This window comes from Stegodyphus dumicola, chromosome 1 (genome assembly GCF_044657685.1).
Source record: "Stegodyphus dumicola isolate Sdum_Otavi_A_Nest chromosome 1, ASM4465768v1".
NCBI classification, from domain to species: Eukaryota; Metazoa; Arthropoda; class Arachnida; order Araneae; family Eresidae; genus Stegodyphus; species Stegodyphus dumicola.
The window spans coordinates 103,447,808-103,465,954 of NC_140768.1; the positions used below are offsets into that span (position 1 = coordinate 103,447,808).

An 18,147-nucleotide genomic window follows, 5' to 3' on the forward strand; every position below is an offset into this window, starting at 1 on the left:
AAAAAAGTCTACAATAGAATTTTTTCAAAAAGAAAAAAAAAAAAAAAAAAAAGGCATCATTCATGATAGAAAATTATGCTTGAACAATTATGAGATGAAATTATGCTTTATCGATAACACGGTAGCAAAATGGCGGTGCAGGAAAGAAACCTGTAATGAGTATGTTTCCATTCAATTATTTTAGCCTTTTTTATATAAATAATAATAATAATAAATTGTATGATGTGAAATTAACCTTTTTATCTAAATTAAAATAATAATCTGAAACAGTTATTTACTCTTATGCTTCCATTCAGTCATGTTTAGCCTTTTTTATATAAATTATAATAATAAAAAAGTACTATATGAAAGTAACTTTTCATCTAAATTAAAACATCAATCTTAAATAGTTATTCGCTATTACACTTCCTTTCTTGCGTTAGGGTTGCCGCAATTATTTTTGGCAGCATTGGCATCAACAATAGTTTGGCGATTTTTTACGGCCCTCGAAACCGAATAGTACCAAATTTTAGTCTTTCGCATGTTTCGTTGACTTCTATTAATGTGATATTATTTATATTAATACGGATTAAGAATGAGAATATTAAATACGTAACTTAAAAAATTGAGATCATTATATTAATATACTTTTTTTTTTGGTGCTACTTTGGTAGACGGTTGCACGGATTTTGGCGAGTAATACAACTTATGGTAAACCCATTGCTGGATAAGTTATTTATGGTAACCGATACTTTGTTGTCATTTTATTTAAAAAATAATGCGTTTTATTGTGCATAAATTCCGTGTTTAAAATATTATTTATGGCTTTTAAATATTAAAAATCAATTTAATTTTGCATTTTTATTTGAAATAAAAAATGTAAGTACATATTTTTCTTTTATTTTATAATTGTATACTTGAATTTTTGTTAAAAAAATTAATACACTATTTTCAAAAATTGCTGAGATAAGTATTGTCCATATGTTTTAATGTTAATTATATTCTATATAACGTATTTTAAAGTATTTGAATTTAATAATATTCTAATTCTTTTAAATGTTGGTATGATGGTTTTTAATTCGATATTCAATTTCAGTAATATTTTAATCTAATTAAACGTTGGCCCAATGTTTTTATAGCGGTGTTTTTATTCTCTTCTTTGCTATATGAAAGTAATAATAACCTTACTTTAGTATTTTATACTCATAGTAAATGTATTTATTTACACTTGCCTCCCATCTTAAAAAACGACATTTTAAACAAAAAATTAATCCATTACTTTTAACGATATTTATTTATTTATTTTTTAAGTTTCGAATACTTTACTATGCGTAAAAACAGCGTTTTTCAAGATGGCTGACGTTTGTAAAAATCGCGCCAACAATTCGGCCAACGTAAATCGCCAAAAATCTGTGCAACCGTCTACCAAAGTAGCACCTTTTTTTTTTTTTTTTTGTAAAATTAGGCTCAACTGCTGAAAATGCCCGAGCCGGTGGCGACGTTTTATTTCAGGGTGTTAGGTCACGTGACTACACTTCGTTCTTCATGCGCTGGCCCCAAAGGTTCATCAACGGAAACAAAGCTACACCTAAAACTGTTTGCCCCTTCCTTTTCTTTTTAGATTAATTATCATTATAATTTTTTCTTGATCAATAATTACAATATGCTTTATTTAAAATGCAATTACTATGAAATTTCTTTCAGAGGTCCTTAAAAATAATTTCATAATTAATAATTTTTTTAAAAGACAACATATATTCAATACGGTATTTTTAAGATTACCCTTAAGTAAGTAATATTTAACAATATAGACTGATCAGATTAATTATTTAAGTTTACCTCACTAAGGTATGTAAAAAAAGTAATAAACTTATGACGGATCTTTCTAAAGCAAACAGCTGCATGCACACATTGTGTGTGTGTGTAGGGGCCATGAGTATCCCATGCAGTTAGCCTATTTAACCACAAAGAAGACAGCAAGAGAGCATGAAGTAAACAATCCAGGACGCCTATTCTATGATCACTGGATCTGTCTACAACTTGAGTGAACAATATTGACTCAAAAAAACCGGTATGGACAGTCATCAACAACTTATCGGAGAAAGCCATTCTGTGGTCCTCAGTTGGTGGGCGGGTGGCTCCATTTGATTTTACTGAAAGGGGACAAGGCTTCAAGGAGCTTTAGACCAATCGCAGTACAGACGAGTGACGAAATTTATAGCGCGCGCTGATTGAAGTTCTAGGAATATTCTCCCATTATTTCACTAACTCACACGCTGCATTTGTAGTTTGAAAAGAATGGCACAAAACAGTATTATGACCAACACGCAGCAGAATATGCTGCTATGTTATCCGTTTTTTAAGGATCCCGTTTCCTAAGAGGAAAGTTAATGTAGGAATTTAAGACTAAGAAATATAGAGTGATATGGGATACCTTGAAAGCAACGGTAAATAGATAAGAGTAAATGAATTAAGCTTACTTCAAATCTTTTTAGAAATAAATAATTTTATTCATTTAAATTTATAATATGATTAACTTGCATTACAATCTAAATGCAAACTAAGTTCTTTTTTTTATTTTTTAATATGCTTACATTAAGCTGTTTTCACGCATTGTATTTCTTTAAGTAAGAAATTAGAAAGAAAATATTTCTTTCAGGAAAAGGACTAAAATTCATTCGCTATTACAGTACGGCCGATTGCTGCTGCATTCAGCTATCACACACGCATCAAAATGTTTTATTTTAAATAATTTATTCAATAATTAACATGAAAGAAAATATTTCTTCAATATAAAATATATACCAAAATTATACTCATCTATCCTGTATGTGTGATTAATTCGTATTGTAATTTTTGTCATACAATTACTAATACTTTTTTTTTAATATTACATTGCTGTTATTTTTATTTCTTATATATATATAAACTGCTTATTTAAAATATTCTTCCTTTTCGAAAGATTTTATTCTATGAAAATAATTAGAAGATAGTAATATTATTTTCACAATGCAAACACCAAAGTAAAAATAATCAATGTACGACGTATATAGGAAATTGAGGAACAGGGTTTAAGATGAATCGTTCTTTGACAAAACGTTTCTTTGACTTTTCGCGCTAATTTAAACTCGGATTTACGTGCTTTTATTTTGCTCAAAATAAATAATCCATTAATTAATTTAACGCGAAAAAATATTTTCTCTACCTTTACACAAAACGATATTCGCGTTAATAATATTGTAACTGAATGCACTTAGATAATTTCATATAAGAAAATCTTTTATATTAATTCAGATTATTTTATAAATTTATCAGTGTTTTTTAAATATACTGAAGGTGATTTTTTTTCCAGATTCGCACTGTTTCTTTAAATATTTTTCTGCAGTTGAAGTCCTTGTCAAACCAGCGCTTCAACACATTAAATAGAAAACTAATAATAATCAATATCTCTTTTGCAATATAAAAATGAGAACTCTGCTCTGAACAGTATCTTTTTTTTTAAGTTTGCAAAGAAACAATGATTTTTTAATACTAATGGATTACAAAAGTACTATTCCATGAACAAAAAAGAGGAAAAAAAAAAAAAAAACATTTTCGTCTCTAGCGCGCGAAACTTTGTATCGAAAATTCTAAAGGTATGTCTCAGTCTTATAGCATTGTTACTTTATAGCATAATAAAATAATAATGCAGTATAATTCTGCTAATAAGCCAACCAGTGGCCGAGCGGTAGAGTCGCTGAATGCATGTAGTTGGCTTTCCCCATATGTAATCTGTATACAAGCCAGTTTCCCTCAGAAAGCCCTCCCTTAGAAACCAATTTTAAAGCGTAATAAAATTACACACGAAAAAAAAAAATAAATCTGAAAGCTTTCAGATTTTATATTACTCACAAAAGGCCGGTTTTTTTAAATTTTTTGCGTGTTACCTTTATTTATTAAATATCATGTTCTTCGAAATTTAAACCATAAAATTCAATTCAACAGCAAAATCATATAATTTAAAAAGCGCATATCGTTAGAATTTCCGATACATAGTTTCGCGCGCTAGAGATGAAAATGTTTTTTTCCTCTTTTTTGTCCCGTACAATGTTGCCATTGCTCGCTTTGAAATCATTCAGTTTCTTAATCAAACACTCATAAATGCTTTACAGAATATGAAATAGATAATAAAACAAATTCCCAGTACCAAATTTTGGCCTCCAAGATGCCTATATTAGGATGGAGGATTACGTTATTCAAAATTTCATGGCTCTAGGTACCGTTGTTTTATCACAGTGCGAGAAACATTCATACATTTATGCAGATTTCTCATTATTTAATTTCTTTAAATATAATACAGTGCGATGATATTTAGTGGCAACGATTTGAAAAGTGAAACGCTACAAAATGGCAAAACGAAGTAATAGCCCTTCTGGGCTAAAACTTATTTTTAAAAGTATCGCACTAGTAGTAGTAGTACTGCTACTGAAAAAATATTATAAAGCTATTTTATAGTTTTATAATTGTTTTTTAAATTTTTATTTTACAGTAGTGTGAATTTCGCGTAATAATGAACGACATTCCTTTTTGTGTACAGTATTGTTCGTAAGGTATTCAACTGTTAGATTTTAAAATAAACGTAATTCTTGCTGTACATAAATGGAGTAGAAGCTTATCGGATGTCTATATGTGCTTAATAAACTTATTATCTTCTACATTTTTAAAGCATATAATTACAATTTATATCTATAATTTCAGGAATAGTATAAATAACCTTTCTTTCACTAGAAACTGCGTTCTTGTTTTCTGAATGTGGCTCCAAATACTCTATCAGTTCATCGCAAATTAAAATAACTATAAATTTTGGCAATCTAAAATACGCAATGAAAACATCTTCTGGCAGAGCAAAAGCTTCAACATATTTTCTATAAATTCGCCACCGATTCAGAGATCTACGACCGTATTCTTCGTTTAAATATGAAAAAAATCAGCCGCGAAAACATATACAAAGCCATTGTCTACTTAGTACGTCAACTGCACAACCCTGATTGACGACGCGGCAACACTTTTTTGCGCGCTTTCTACAACTTCCGTACTCAGAGAATATAGGATGTCGAGCAGACCTGTTTTTCACTAGCAGCGACATCTGGCGGCCCACAACTTGCTGTCGACTCTCGTAGCGTAGAATAACCGTCCTGGTTCTATGGCTTTTAGACATTTGCATAAGATTTACTAAAGGCATAGAAATCTCCCATTTAAAAAATGAATTCTGTAATAGATATGGATTAAATTAAGGAACGATTAATTGTTAATAAGGAATTTTAGGGTTTAACTTGTTTTAAGTCACACCCCTCAGCATTCTAAGGAGTGTGAGATATTTTCATTAAAAAAAATTAAATAATTGTTTACAAATTACATGCATAACATTTGTATGCATGCGTTGATAACAGATTTGGCACACATGTTGATTAACATCAAAGTGCGACATGTATGTGAAGAAACTGTCGATCATTATCAAAGTTATCTGATGAATATTTTAAAGAAAAGAACTGAAAACTTCAGAAGAATAGGTTATAAATCCATAATACAGTCAAAAGTCGTTAATCCGGACTCGTCAGGACTTCGGCCATTCCGGATTATAGATCATCAGTTTAAATCTGGTAAGATGGCATGCAGAAATTATAAAATTAAAAACATGAAACCGTAATTTATGAAATAAAGAACAATTATGATCTAAAGGGTATCAAAATTTACAAAAAAAAAAAAAAAAAAAAAAAAAAAAAAGAGCTTAGTATTTATTTGTTTACTTTATTAAACATTTCTTTCAATGTAAGTTGTTTAAGTTGCTTCGTTTTTTTATGTGATAATACATTCTCTTTAATTCTATAAACAGACATAATTTCTTGTTCAGTTACAAAGTTCCGCTGTTCCAGTCCTATAATTGCCGTGTCGAGAATACCGACTAATTTGTCAATCGAAATTTTTTCGTTTTCAATAACCTCTGTCACTTTCTTTGCTATCGAAAGCGAATTATAATGACGAGGAATTTGATTTAAATCATATCAAGGACGGAGTACATCGAGATGAAATACTACATTTAGCAAGGAATTGTAAGCCAAACAAAATAAAAACATCTGCCCTGAAGATAAGGATAGTGCTGACAGATCAACTTCCACTACATTGCGTGCCGCAGCGTTAAAGATAAACAAAGGATATGTCTTTTTTTGCAGCAATTCCACTTTTTGTTTAATGGACTTCGAAACATACTTTCGCTTTGTAGATCCTTTACATATTAGTAAATATATATCAGAAATTCTATTCGATATAATCGAAAGTTCAAGCTTACTTTTATAAAATTGCTTTAACAGTTTGCAAAAAATAATAAGCCGAATCAAATTCGAAGATTAAGGAACAATGCAATCTGCAACATTAACTGAATTAGATTATTTTAGCTTAGCTTATACCGTCTGTTATACATTAAACGCGCATTCATAAACGTATTTTCCGCACACGCATATTCACAGCCGTAAAGGTCTTACGCGCATACGTCAACGCCATGCATGCGCAGAAAGTTTGTAGCTTTGAGGTCCGGATTATGGGTGTCCGAATTAACCACTTTTGACTGTACTCAGTTTCAGTTCGATAACATGTTGTATGATGATGAACTGAAGACAATAATTTGGAACAATATTAGCTTTCAGTAATGAATATGCTCCCAAAACGTAGTGAAAAAGGAACTAACTATGCTCAATCCATTTGCAAAGCCATATTTATGGGAGTGTGGATTTATTGCCCTTTTGCAAATCAAAACAAAATCGGAAATCCCTTGGATGTACAGGAAGAAATGCGAACTGCTATTAACAATAAACTGCCATTGCCATGATTTAAAAAACTCTTATCCAATAACAAGAACAAATTTTAAAAGATTTACTGCAAATGTTAACTTTTTCTTATATCCATGTTTCATTTTCGTTTATTATTAAAATCTGATTACACATTTTTTTAAAAATCATTATCATAGAAACTGCTTTAAGGGATAGAAGAATATATTGAAAATTTTTTACCGATGAGGGACATGAAAAAGGTTAGGAACGTATGCTTTAATTAAACAAAATAATTTTGAAATATTAGAAAACAGTAAACATTTTCTGGAATATTTGAACTCACCCAATATTTTGACATAGACCACTAATTCAAATCCAAATATACTATTACAAGGTATAATTGCAAAATATTTACATAATGAAATACTACATCTTAAAATTTATGAATAATTTAAATTGCACAACATTAAATACTTAATTAAAAAAATATGAAACAAACAAAGAGTGAAAATGTTTGCTTTATTCAAATAATACATTCAAGCTTGCCTTTCCATTTTCAACTCTTGATATATACAATAATTTGTTACCAAAATAATATAATGTAAAATATACTTTTTTGTCTGTACAAATTTCTTAAATGTAGTTTACAAACAAACCAAACTAATTTTTGTAATATGATTCCTAGAACTTGTACCTATAAGCATTTTTTAAACCAAATCTAGTCTACATAAACAAAATATAAGTTTTTCAGTACTTTATGGATATCTTCTGATTAAGAATATGAATTAGTGCCATTAATACAAAAAAGAATGCCATAATAAATGATAAAAGATGCCATAATAAAGATATAAAATGCACATATATATATTATAAACAAAATCTTTCTACAAGAGCTGAACACATTTTTAAAGGGTAAGATTTCAAAAAATTTGAGGCTAGATGATAAACAAAAGTATTTCATTTAAAAAATAAGTAAAACGTCCAGGAATAAAAGTAGAAAGAACAAAAACGTTAGATGTTTTTTTAAGAGCAAACCTAAATTCAGCACACCTATTTCAAAACCAAAAAAGAAATTTTAGACAAGAAGAGTGTAAGATATTTCATTAGCATTTCATAATTTGATTGCAATTTTAAATGACAATAATGGAATACAAAATAATTATGTAAAGAGTTTATTTAATTAACAATTTTGGTAGTTTTCTCATTTGGTTACATTTAAGCTTTTGCTTTAAAAAAATATCATCTGTCCAGCTCTTATTATTAGTTAGTATAATATTCAGACAGTTTAAAAAAGCCCTCAATATTACAACAAATTCTACAATTATTCTTGGCCTCTTAAATCTTCTCTTTAAATCATTTCTCTGAGATGAACCTTTTTCCCCAGTGCCAGTAAGTAAAACAGTTTTAATTTTTAAATAGACTGTAAATAACAGATTGGTTGGCTGAGGTAATCATTTCAATCAAGACCGAATTACAAATGGCAATTTGGTATTTAATTTTTCTGAACAGCAGAATAGTATATGTCAACTGATATGACATAAATTAACAATATGTGCATGAATTACAAGACAGGAATAAAAAGTGCATAAGTGAAGAAACAGGCAAATGAATAGAAGAACTGGTATTCCAGGCTAAAAACAACAGTTTAAACAATATATTCCTTACACATTTTATATGAAGTAACTTAAAATGTAGCTTCCAGAGACTACTTAATATCAGATTTACAGTAACTCAAAATCTTCATTCCCGTTACTAATCATTTTTTCTTTCACAACTAATTTATATTAATTATTCATTAAAATGAGAAGAATCCATAACATTTCTCAGAATCTGACAATAAGAAACTAAGAGAAATGTTCCCCCCTCATCTTTAAAGAAAAATCCAGCCCTTCACACTCAAGAAAGAGCAGCAGGCTTGGGAAGTCTGTAACAGTGAACCATGCTTGCATACGAGTTTCTTGCTGTTACTGCCGAGCTATGATACTGTTGCCCACATGCATAGAATGGACTTGAATGAAACTGAAATAAAATAATAAAATTTATAAGTTTCCTAATTACAAATGAAAATAAAACAGGATTTGCACAAACAAAAAGAATATTTATAGTTTATTATAGCTCCAATTGAAGTACTAATTTTTTTCATGCGACTGTAAATGATATTACATACGTAAGTACTAATGTTATCGACACAAGTTATTTTCTTCATACCTTCTACAATAAGTAAATATTCCAAAAAGGTAATAACAAATTGTTATTTATAATACAGATGATTCAGGGACAGATATAAATGACAGCGCTCTCTCTCATTATTATTATATTTTTAAAATAAAACATTATCCTTTCCCTCAGTACATTTTCCACACTTTGTATCAAATTTCAAATGCAAAAACAGGTTGCTATTTATGTCACATGAGCAAAAACTGTTGAATCCAACTAAACCTCCAAGGGATTGTTTAAGAACGTAGTTTTGTACAAAAGGATGGTTTTCCAATTCATTAAAAACAAAAATTTCAGTCACTTTTTAATCTAGCTGGTTTAAAGATGGATGTATAATATAATGGAAGAAAATGAGTTAAGATTAGCCAGGGGATCATTCTGGAATTATAATTAATAAAATGCCACTTATTGAAGCCATTTTGGGGAACTTTCAGGGCTAAATCCATAACACGTTAGATGGAGGTTAAAGTTACAACACATAATTTATATTATGGGGAAAACATGTACACACATATCAAGAGCTACACATGGTTTGTACCCACTTCTTTAAATTAAAATTAAGAACTTATAAGGACCATAAATGGTAGAAAAAAAATTAAGGACTTATCATTAAACAGAACTCAATAAATTAAAGTAATTATCTATGAAATCATATTGATTCTTGTAATAGCGTTCTGATCATTATTATCAAGCACAATCTAATATTTAATGTAAAAAATTGACATAACATGGGTTATTATTAAACAGTCTGAAATTTTATATAAAACAATTTTAAGTAAAGCAAGTTTGAGAATAAAACCAACTCTTTAAAATGTTTTAAGTATTTAATATTAAATTATTAATATAATTTTTTGAAACATTTATAATAATTCATGGATATTATGAAGATTAACAGGATTAAAAATTTATTTAACAAAATGCTATTTAAAAATGACATTATTAAAGTCGCTAAGGAAATTTTATAAGAAATAGATAACTACACATATAATTCATTATACTGGTTTTTAACCCTTTGACGAACGCAATATTATTTTTATATTTTTTTAAACTAAAAACTCTAGAAATTGACTATTATGATCCCTGAGAAAAATAATACAGTCAAAAGTCTTTAATCCGTACTTGTCGGGACTACGGCGATTCCAGATTATAGTTCATCAGTTTAAATCTGGTAAGATGGCATGTAAAAATTATAAAATTAAAAATATGAAACCGTAATTTATGAAATAAAGAGCAATTATGATCTAAAGGGTATCAAAATTTACAAAAAAAAAAAAAAAAAAAAAAAAAATATTAATATTTACTTGTTTCCTTTATTGAATAATTCTTTCAATGTAAGTTGTTTAAGTTGCTTCGTTTTTTGTGCTAATATTTTCTATTTAATTCTATAAACAGACATAATTTCTTGTGTTCAAGTCCTGTAATTGGCGTGTCGAGAATACCCACTAACTTATCAATCGAAATTTTTACGTTTTCAATAACCTCTCTGTCACATTCTTCACTATCGGAAGCGGTATATCGAAACATGCTTTCACTTTGTGATCCTTTGGCAGCTCCAGAATCGGAAACTCTTTTTGACATAATCGAAAGTTCAAGCTTACTTTTTATAAAATTGCTCTAACAGTCTGCAAAAAATAATAAGCTGGATCCAATTCGAAGATTAAGGAACAACGCAATCTGGAACATTAACTGAAATAGATAATTTTAGCCTAGCTTATACCATCCGCTATCAGGGTTCGTACACATTTCTACACACGGAAATTAAGTACTTTTAAGGACTTTTAAGGACCATTAATGAAAAAAATTAAGGACCTATGAGCAAACGGGAACTGAAAAAATTCAACTGAAGATATTATCTATGCCTGAATTTCCCTTTTGTAATACCATCCTAAAAATAAAATAGATCCCTAAGTAGTACGCATTATTACTAAACATGAATTAATTTAATTAAACATGAATAATTGTAAGTTTGAGAATAAAATAAACTATGCAATTTATCAAGTAGCATTAAATATTTTACACTTATGATAGTTAGTCATATTTGAACGTTTATATCGATTTCCTTCTCTTTTAAGCATCTTTTCTAACAATTAGAGATTTGTCTCAATATGCAAACCAATGCTCTCACTAGTTTCTGCGTGCTTCATCTCCTAACTTGTCAACCTCTCCATAATGTACCTATGAGGGTTTAAATGATCTGGTAAAAGTTAAATAGTCCAACCCCCCCCGACAGACGTGAAGCATGTCTGACGCATGACGTTATCGCTATGTCTGAAATTAACTACAATATCAGACAAAGGTTTAAATAAGCCTCTTATTTAAAAAGAACTTAGAACATAAAGGCATGTTCTGATGCTAACAAAATCAATTACAGCTCACGGTGACATAATTAAGCAAGAAAAGTCAGATTCGAACTAATAATGTGGACTAGTGTTCAATGATTATACAATTTAATTGTAATTTAATCTGGCTCAATAACTCTATCATATGAGGAAATAGAAATGGGAAATTATAGTAAAGGTTGAAATCATAAACAGTTGGGTAATTTACATAATAATAACTGCACATATCTTTGAAAATTAATTTCCTTTATGTACTCAATTTCTTTCTTCAACATGTTTCCTTTTAATTTTAGAATTTTTGGATTTAATTAAGGATTTCTGTTACTCTAAAAAACACTAAATGCATTTAGAATGTACAGAAAAAGCGGCTAATTTTATTTAGTAATATGAACATTCAGAAGCAATATGAAATATATATATTAAAGGATGGTTACAGAGCTGACGTGACAGTATTTCTAGAATTTAGTGACACACCGAACAACAAAATCTATAAATGGCAAAACTTTTAGAATTTAGAGCAGGCATTGGAAGCAGAATTTAAAAATGCACTAGACAGAATTTAAAATCCACAGAGACTGCATCAGGTGGAAAAATGCCTAGTGCCAGCTATGTGTATGATGCATTAAGAAATATTAGATGAATCTTTTAAATTTAAGTTTTCAATTTCTTTATTAATAAAAAAATCCCTTTCTATAATGCATGTCCATGTGATAAGATCAGAAGCATTTTTGATATTTTCCATGCTTCTGTCTAGTGAAATGTAGAGAAAATAAAGAGAAGATAAACATGTTAAGATTCTAGTATCAGAAGTAATACATTCAAATATTATGTTTTCATTGTTCTTCCAGATTTTCTCCCAAAATTAAGAAATTCATTGCAAATTTTCTGTAAAATACATTCACTACTTATTGATACCATGGAGACATTTTTCATTTTGTCTCATATTTCTCGAATCTTCTAGAATCGTGGGTCTATAAATCTTGCCTTCAAATCCTTCTAAACTTTCCAAGCTGCAATGTCTAAAATCCTAAAGAAAAAATATCTCTACCATTTCTGTAACAGAAAAAAGCCAGAAATATTTTGGAAAAAAGTAGGAGGAAAAAAGTATAAAATTAATTTTATAGAGAAAACTGATGCACATTCTGAGAATTTTGAATATTCTGAGACAATTACACGGGGAAAACCTCTTACTACGAAAAGATTAAAAACAAGACATTTTTTATTAATTACATAGCGAATTTTGCTTTTGCTACGAGCTGTTTCGTAAATTGCGCTTTATAGCATTATACCTTGTTTATTTTTCAGATTTAAAATATTGTATAAGTTGCCAAAATGAAACTGATACGACAGCGAAAAATAAAAATGTTTTATTTTAATGCTATTTTTTAAATATAATTTCAATATATTACCATTATTTTAATAAAATTTATCAATGTTACGATGTTTTAAAAAAAATCGTTGAAAAATTCTCAGATTTTGGAATTAAAAAGTTTCTATAAAAACTAATCTTAAAATCGCCAAAATGCTGAAAAGTCCCTAAATTTAGAACAGTTTAATAAAAGAATTCACATCCCCAAAAGCAAAAAGTTGTTTAAAAGCTCTTTACTAGAAAAAATGAATTTCGAAATGCTTATGTTTCCCTTCTTGCTTAGAAACTCGAGTATCCCATCATTTTAGGAACAAATTATAACTCATGAACCCATTCAAAAGATTACCATATATACAGCAGTGAATCACCAAAAATATTCCTCAAAATGCTAATTCACACTGAAAATGACAGTCGTAAAAACAGATAGAAATTTCAGATGATTAAAATTAAGGACTTTTAAGGACGAAAAATTGATTCCAAAAAATCTAAGGACTTTTACGGACCGTACGAACCCTGGTTATACACTAAACGTGCATGTGCAGACACAGACACACCAGAGGCCACTCCTTCTACCCAGAAATTCCATACGAAGTGTTGCTGAATGGGCTCTGTAAGGGACTCATCAGTGGCGGCGTAGACCCCACAGTCCCGGCCCAGCATTATACATAGCCTCAGCAAGGTGAAAATCGAAAAACGAAGTCACCTTCGCCTCGGGGCACCACTGCCTTGGCTGCTGGTTATTCAGAATGAAAGTTCGTAGCTTTGATTTCCGGATTAAAGACTTTTGACTGTATATGAATTAACCTTTTAAAGATGGGATGGCCATTATATTGGCCATAGAGTTCTCTGTTTGAAAAGACGGGGTTGTCCACTTTAGTGGCCATGTCTTTTTCCCCATTTTCCAGGCTGAAAAGTGGGATGAAATATCAAATTTGATGTCCCTGGAGTTTTAACCACTTATCTCTTTCAAAGGTCTTTGTGTTAGGAATCCGGTTTTTCTCAATTTTTCCCTTTTAGTTCTTGTAGCCGCATAGCTACAGAATTTGCGATAACTGTATTTGTAAATTGTAAACAGAGCCTTGCATTGCATTAGAATATTGCATATTTTCATAAGTTTTTTAGGAATTATTTTGACATTTTTCTAGCAATTAATAGCCCTAAATTTTTCGAGATCATAATACAGTCAAAAGTCTTTAATCCGGACGTCCATAATCCAGAACGATCTATAATCTGGACCTCAAAGCTACAAACTTTTTGCGCATGCGTAAATGCATTATGCGTTTATGCACGTGCATAATACATTTACGCACGCGCATTTAATGCATAACGGATGGTATAAGCTAAGCTAAAATTATCTAATTATCTATTTCAGTTAATGTTGCAGATTGCGTTGTTTCTAAATCTTTGAATTGGATCCGGCTTATTATTTTTTGCAGACTGTTAGAGCAATTTTATAAAATTAAGCTTGAACTTTCGATTATGTCAAATAGAATTTCTGATATACATTTACTAATATGTAAAGGATCTACAAAGCGAAAGTATGTTTCAATGTCTATCAAACAAAAAGTGCAATTGCTGCAAAAGATTGATAAAGGCATATCCTTTGTTTTTCTAACCATTCCGAAATCTGTTTATTAATTTCACGCTGCTCTGCAAGGGGGGGGGGAACGTCGTGGCGCGCAATGAACTGGAAGTTGATCTGTCAGCACTATCCTTATCTTCAGGGCAGATGTTTTTATTTTATTCATCTTATAATTCCTTACTAAATTTAGTATTTCCTCTTGATGTATTCCGCCTTTGATATGATTTAAATCAAATTCCTCATCATTATAAATATCACGAGTACACATCAAATAGTTTTCTGGTTGCAATTTTCTTAATTTTGACTATGCGTAATGTATGCTGCGCGTTGAAAGAAATGTTTAATGAAGTATACAAATAAATATTAAGCTTTTTTTTTGCAAATTTTGATACCCTTTAGATCATAATTGCTGTTTATTTCATAAATTAAAGTTTCATATTTTTAATTTTATAATTTCTGCATGCCATCTAACCAGATTTAAACTGATGATCTATAATACGAAAAAATCGATAATCCGGAATCGCCGAAGTCCCGATGAGTCCGGATTAAAGACTTTTGACTGTATCTGTATGTTTATACACGTATGCATAAATCCGCATGCAAACACATACCTATAAATGCACATGTGTCTGTATTTACGTTATTCCCATTTAAGGGTACCCATGCTTACCGCTTTATGTGCATATCTGCACTTGTTATTCCCTGTATGGAAGAAAGTTCAAAGATATATTTGATATCTTTGATATTGAGAATATTTGATAATATATACTAAAACAAATTTAAAATTATAAGGACATTTAACAGAGTGTGGGAAAAAAAAAAAAAAAAAAAAAACAGAGAGAGAGAGAGGCCGAGATGAAGACTGGTTAAATTTTAAATTGTCCAAGGAAATAATCAAATAGTTGAAATATTTTTTGACATAATATTAATATAAAGATACGATAGAAATAATTATTGTAAGCACTTAGTAAAGACACAGTTTTGCAGTGTAATTGTACCATATTATATCAATGCAGACATACATACTATATGGATATGTAGGTATACATTTCCATAAACAGATATAAATTCCCCCGCACTTGTATACATGTACAAGCAGCTTTTCTTAAATTCTTAACAGTTTTGTCTTTATTTCCATATATATCTGTTTATGCTAAAGTGACCTTCACATACGGAAGTTTACCGTGATGGTACTGTTATTCAAACAAATCCCAAGAACATAAATATAAATTTTGTGTCAAAAAAACAACAGTAGTTTTACAATTTCAGACTGAAACCTGGAAATCTTAAATATACTAAACGTAGTCAATCAGTTTGAAAGATAATCTCTAGCCATTAGATTCCAAATGTACTGTTATTTTAAAAAGTACCTCCGTATCAGTGTCTCGATTTCACGGTCAAATAATTTTGAAGTAAGATGTTCAGAATGGATTAGAGCAGCATTTGTGAAATTTCACTGTCCATTAAGCTGAGAATACAAACAGGATGTAAATGCTCTCAAATAATATACAAATCATTGTCCTAAGACAACACATGTTCCCCATCTGAATTTTTGAACCTTGACCTTTCAAGTGATTGAATGCCTTTGTCATTCATTAGACATATATCTCAGCAATTACGTTCAAGGACAAATTCCTGGGTACATACCTTGTACACTCAGTTATGAAATAGTTTCGATACAACAGCATAAAGACCGAGGTGTTTATGAAACCAATGAATAGCTGCCAAATTTTCAATAAAAAAGAGAAAAACAGTTAATTCAACTGTGTCAGTATAGATTTTGCATGACCTAACAATGAAGATTTTTTGAGTAACTGCAAGTAAAGATACTCGCTAATATATCGTAGAATTTAAATTCCACCATATAAAATATGCCGCCATGGTTGTTGTCAAAGCTGCTACAAAGACAGTCTGGAGTTGAAACAAACTGGTTTAAACATTAGTGGAAATAGAAAAATTCACATGCAACGACGATTTCAAACAGGAGAGAATTTTGCTGACAGAGCACCCGAAATTATCTGAAAATTTTCCTTAATGTGCTAAATTATGTAGCATAATATAAAATAACATAATACAGTACTGAAGACAACAACTAATTATCCCGTAACTTTTGTCCCACAGTTTTTGCAGACACTATGCATAACAAACAATTTTCCCTTCAATTTAAAAAAATTCTCTTTACTAAGAAATTACCTAAATTTTGATACCTGAGTGAACACATTCCCTTAGTGAGACTGGGAAATTAGTTTTAGACAAACGTAAAAAAAAAAAAAAAAAAAAAAAAAAAAAAAAAAAAAATGGAATTTACGTTTTGAATTATGGATTTGCATTCTAAATAATTTGACATTTTTCATGACTTAAATTCATTCTATTATTAATACTTGAAATATATCACTTATTAATTTTCAATAAACAGTACAAAACGGTGAATCTTTTTTTTTTTTTTTTTTTTCCAAATTTTCAAAACTAAAATATTCTAAAAAACAGTTTTTGAGCGTCTGTTTTATTATGCATTAATTTTGGAAAAGAACTGAATTTTAATTAGTAGCACTTATGTGGTTAGTTACACTGCAGTACTAACAGTCTACAATAAAATAAAATTATTTTAAATTAAACCAGTTATATTCTAGTTTGCTGAAAATTTCCTCCTTAAATAGTATGTTATAATGCAGATTTTGAACAATTATGTAAAATTAAAATCTCATTACACCTATAGAGCATAATTTTAACAGCTCCACTGAACTTTAATTTTTAATCATTTCTATAGCTTTAAGAGTTTAATTTTTAATTATTCCCTGTATGGAAGAAAGTTCAAAGATATATTTGATATCTTTGATATTGAGAATATTTGATAATATATACTAAAACAAATTTAAAATTATAAGGACATTTAACAGAGTGTGGGGAAAAAAAAAAAAAAAAAAAAAAAAAAAAACAGAGAGAGAGAGAGAGAGGCCGAGATGAAGACTGGTTAAATTTTAAATTGTCCAAGGAAATAATCAAATAGTTGAAATATTTTTTGACATAATATTAATATAAAGATACGATAGAAATAATTATTGTAAGCACTTAGTAAAGACACAGTTTTGCAGTGTAATTTAAAATTCAAACCAAAATTTTATAGAAACGAAAGTTACATCCGATAACATAAAGAATGGCATTTTCTTCAATGGAGGTTTACACATTTTCGAGTAGTCTCAATCCGGAACAACTGTAATATGAAATCCCTACACTTCGCTTCCTTTTGCGACATAGATGCACCCCTACTGTTCCAAAAATGGAACTCATTTATGCCTACTGTTACTACACACAAGAATCTTTGTTGCAAATAGGAGGTGATTTCTTAAAGCGGGGAAAGCATTCGGTTCAAAATTCCCCGTCCTTTCAAGGCTTATACTGCTACCAAAGCCCTGGCCTCAAAAGATTAAAAAAAATTTACTCTTGCCCATTGTTCTGTGGGTGGTGGTTGCACTGTGAAATGTCTAGGACTTTGAAACTTACTGAGGTAGTAGGTTTGGTTTGGTTTATTTAATTAAGGCAAAGCACACTAGGGATATCTGCCTAAGGGAAGGGAAGCCTTCATGGAGGACTTTGTAAGGGAAACTCGCTCGTATACACGTTACACACGAGAAAAATCACGAAAAACGCCCATGCAGCCAACCCGTTCGTGGGTTTTGAACCTCGGACCACTCTACCATTGTTCAGTGACATTACCGCTCGGCCGCTGGTGGGCACTGAGGTAGTAGGGTAAAAAAAGAAACTTGACCTTTTCCCGTACACATTTCCAATAAATGACAAAATTTGCAAATTAAAAAAAAAAAAAAAAAAAAAATTGTATGTAAGAATACATAAATTTTT

General features: G+C 29.9%; 1 protein-coding gene across 5 annotated transcripts in view; it reads right to left on the reverse strand.

Annotated features, from left to right (window-relative positions):
- Positions 1 to 7,282: 7,282 nt before the first annotated feature.
- The window catches only part of LOC118182008 (phosphatidylinositol-3,5-bisphosphate 3-phosphatase MTMR3), a 194,761-nt gene continuing 183,896 nt past the window's right edge, over positions 7,283 to 18,147 (reverse strand). For all 5 annotated transcript variants that reach the window (XM_085818549.1, XM_085818533.1, XM_085818543.1 and 2 more), the window contains one exon: positions 7,283 to 8,801. Coding sequence is in view for 1 of the 5 variants with exons in the window: in XM_085818553.1 (XP_085674679.1) it covers positions 8,679 to 8,801 (123 nt within the window). In the remaining 4 variants the exon portion in view is untranslated. The remainder of the gene's footprint in view (positions 8,802 to 18,147) is intronic.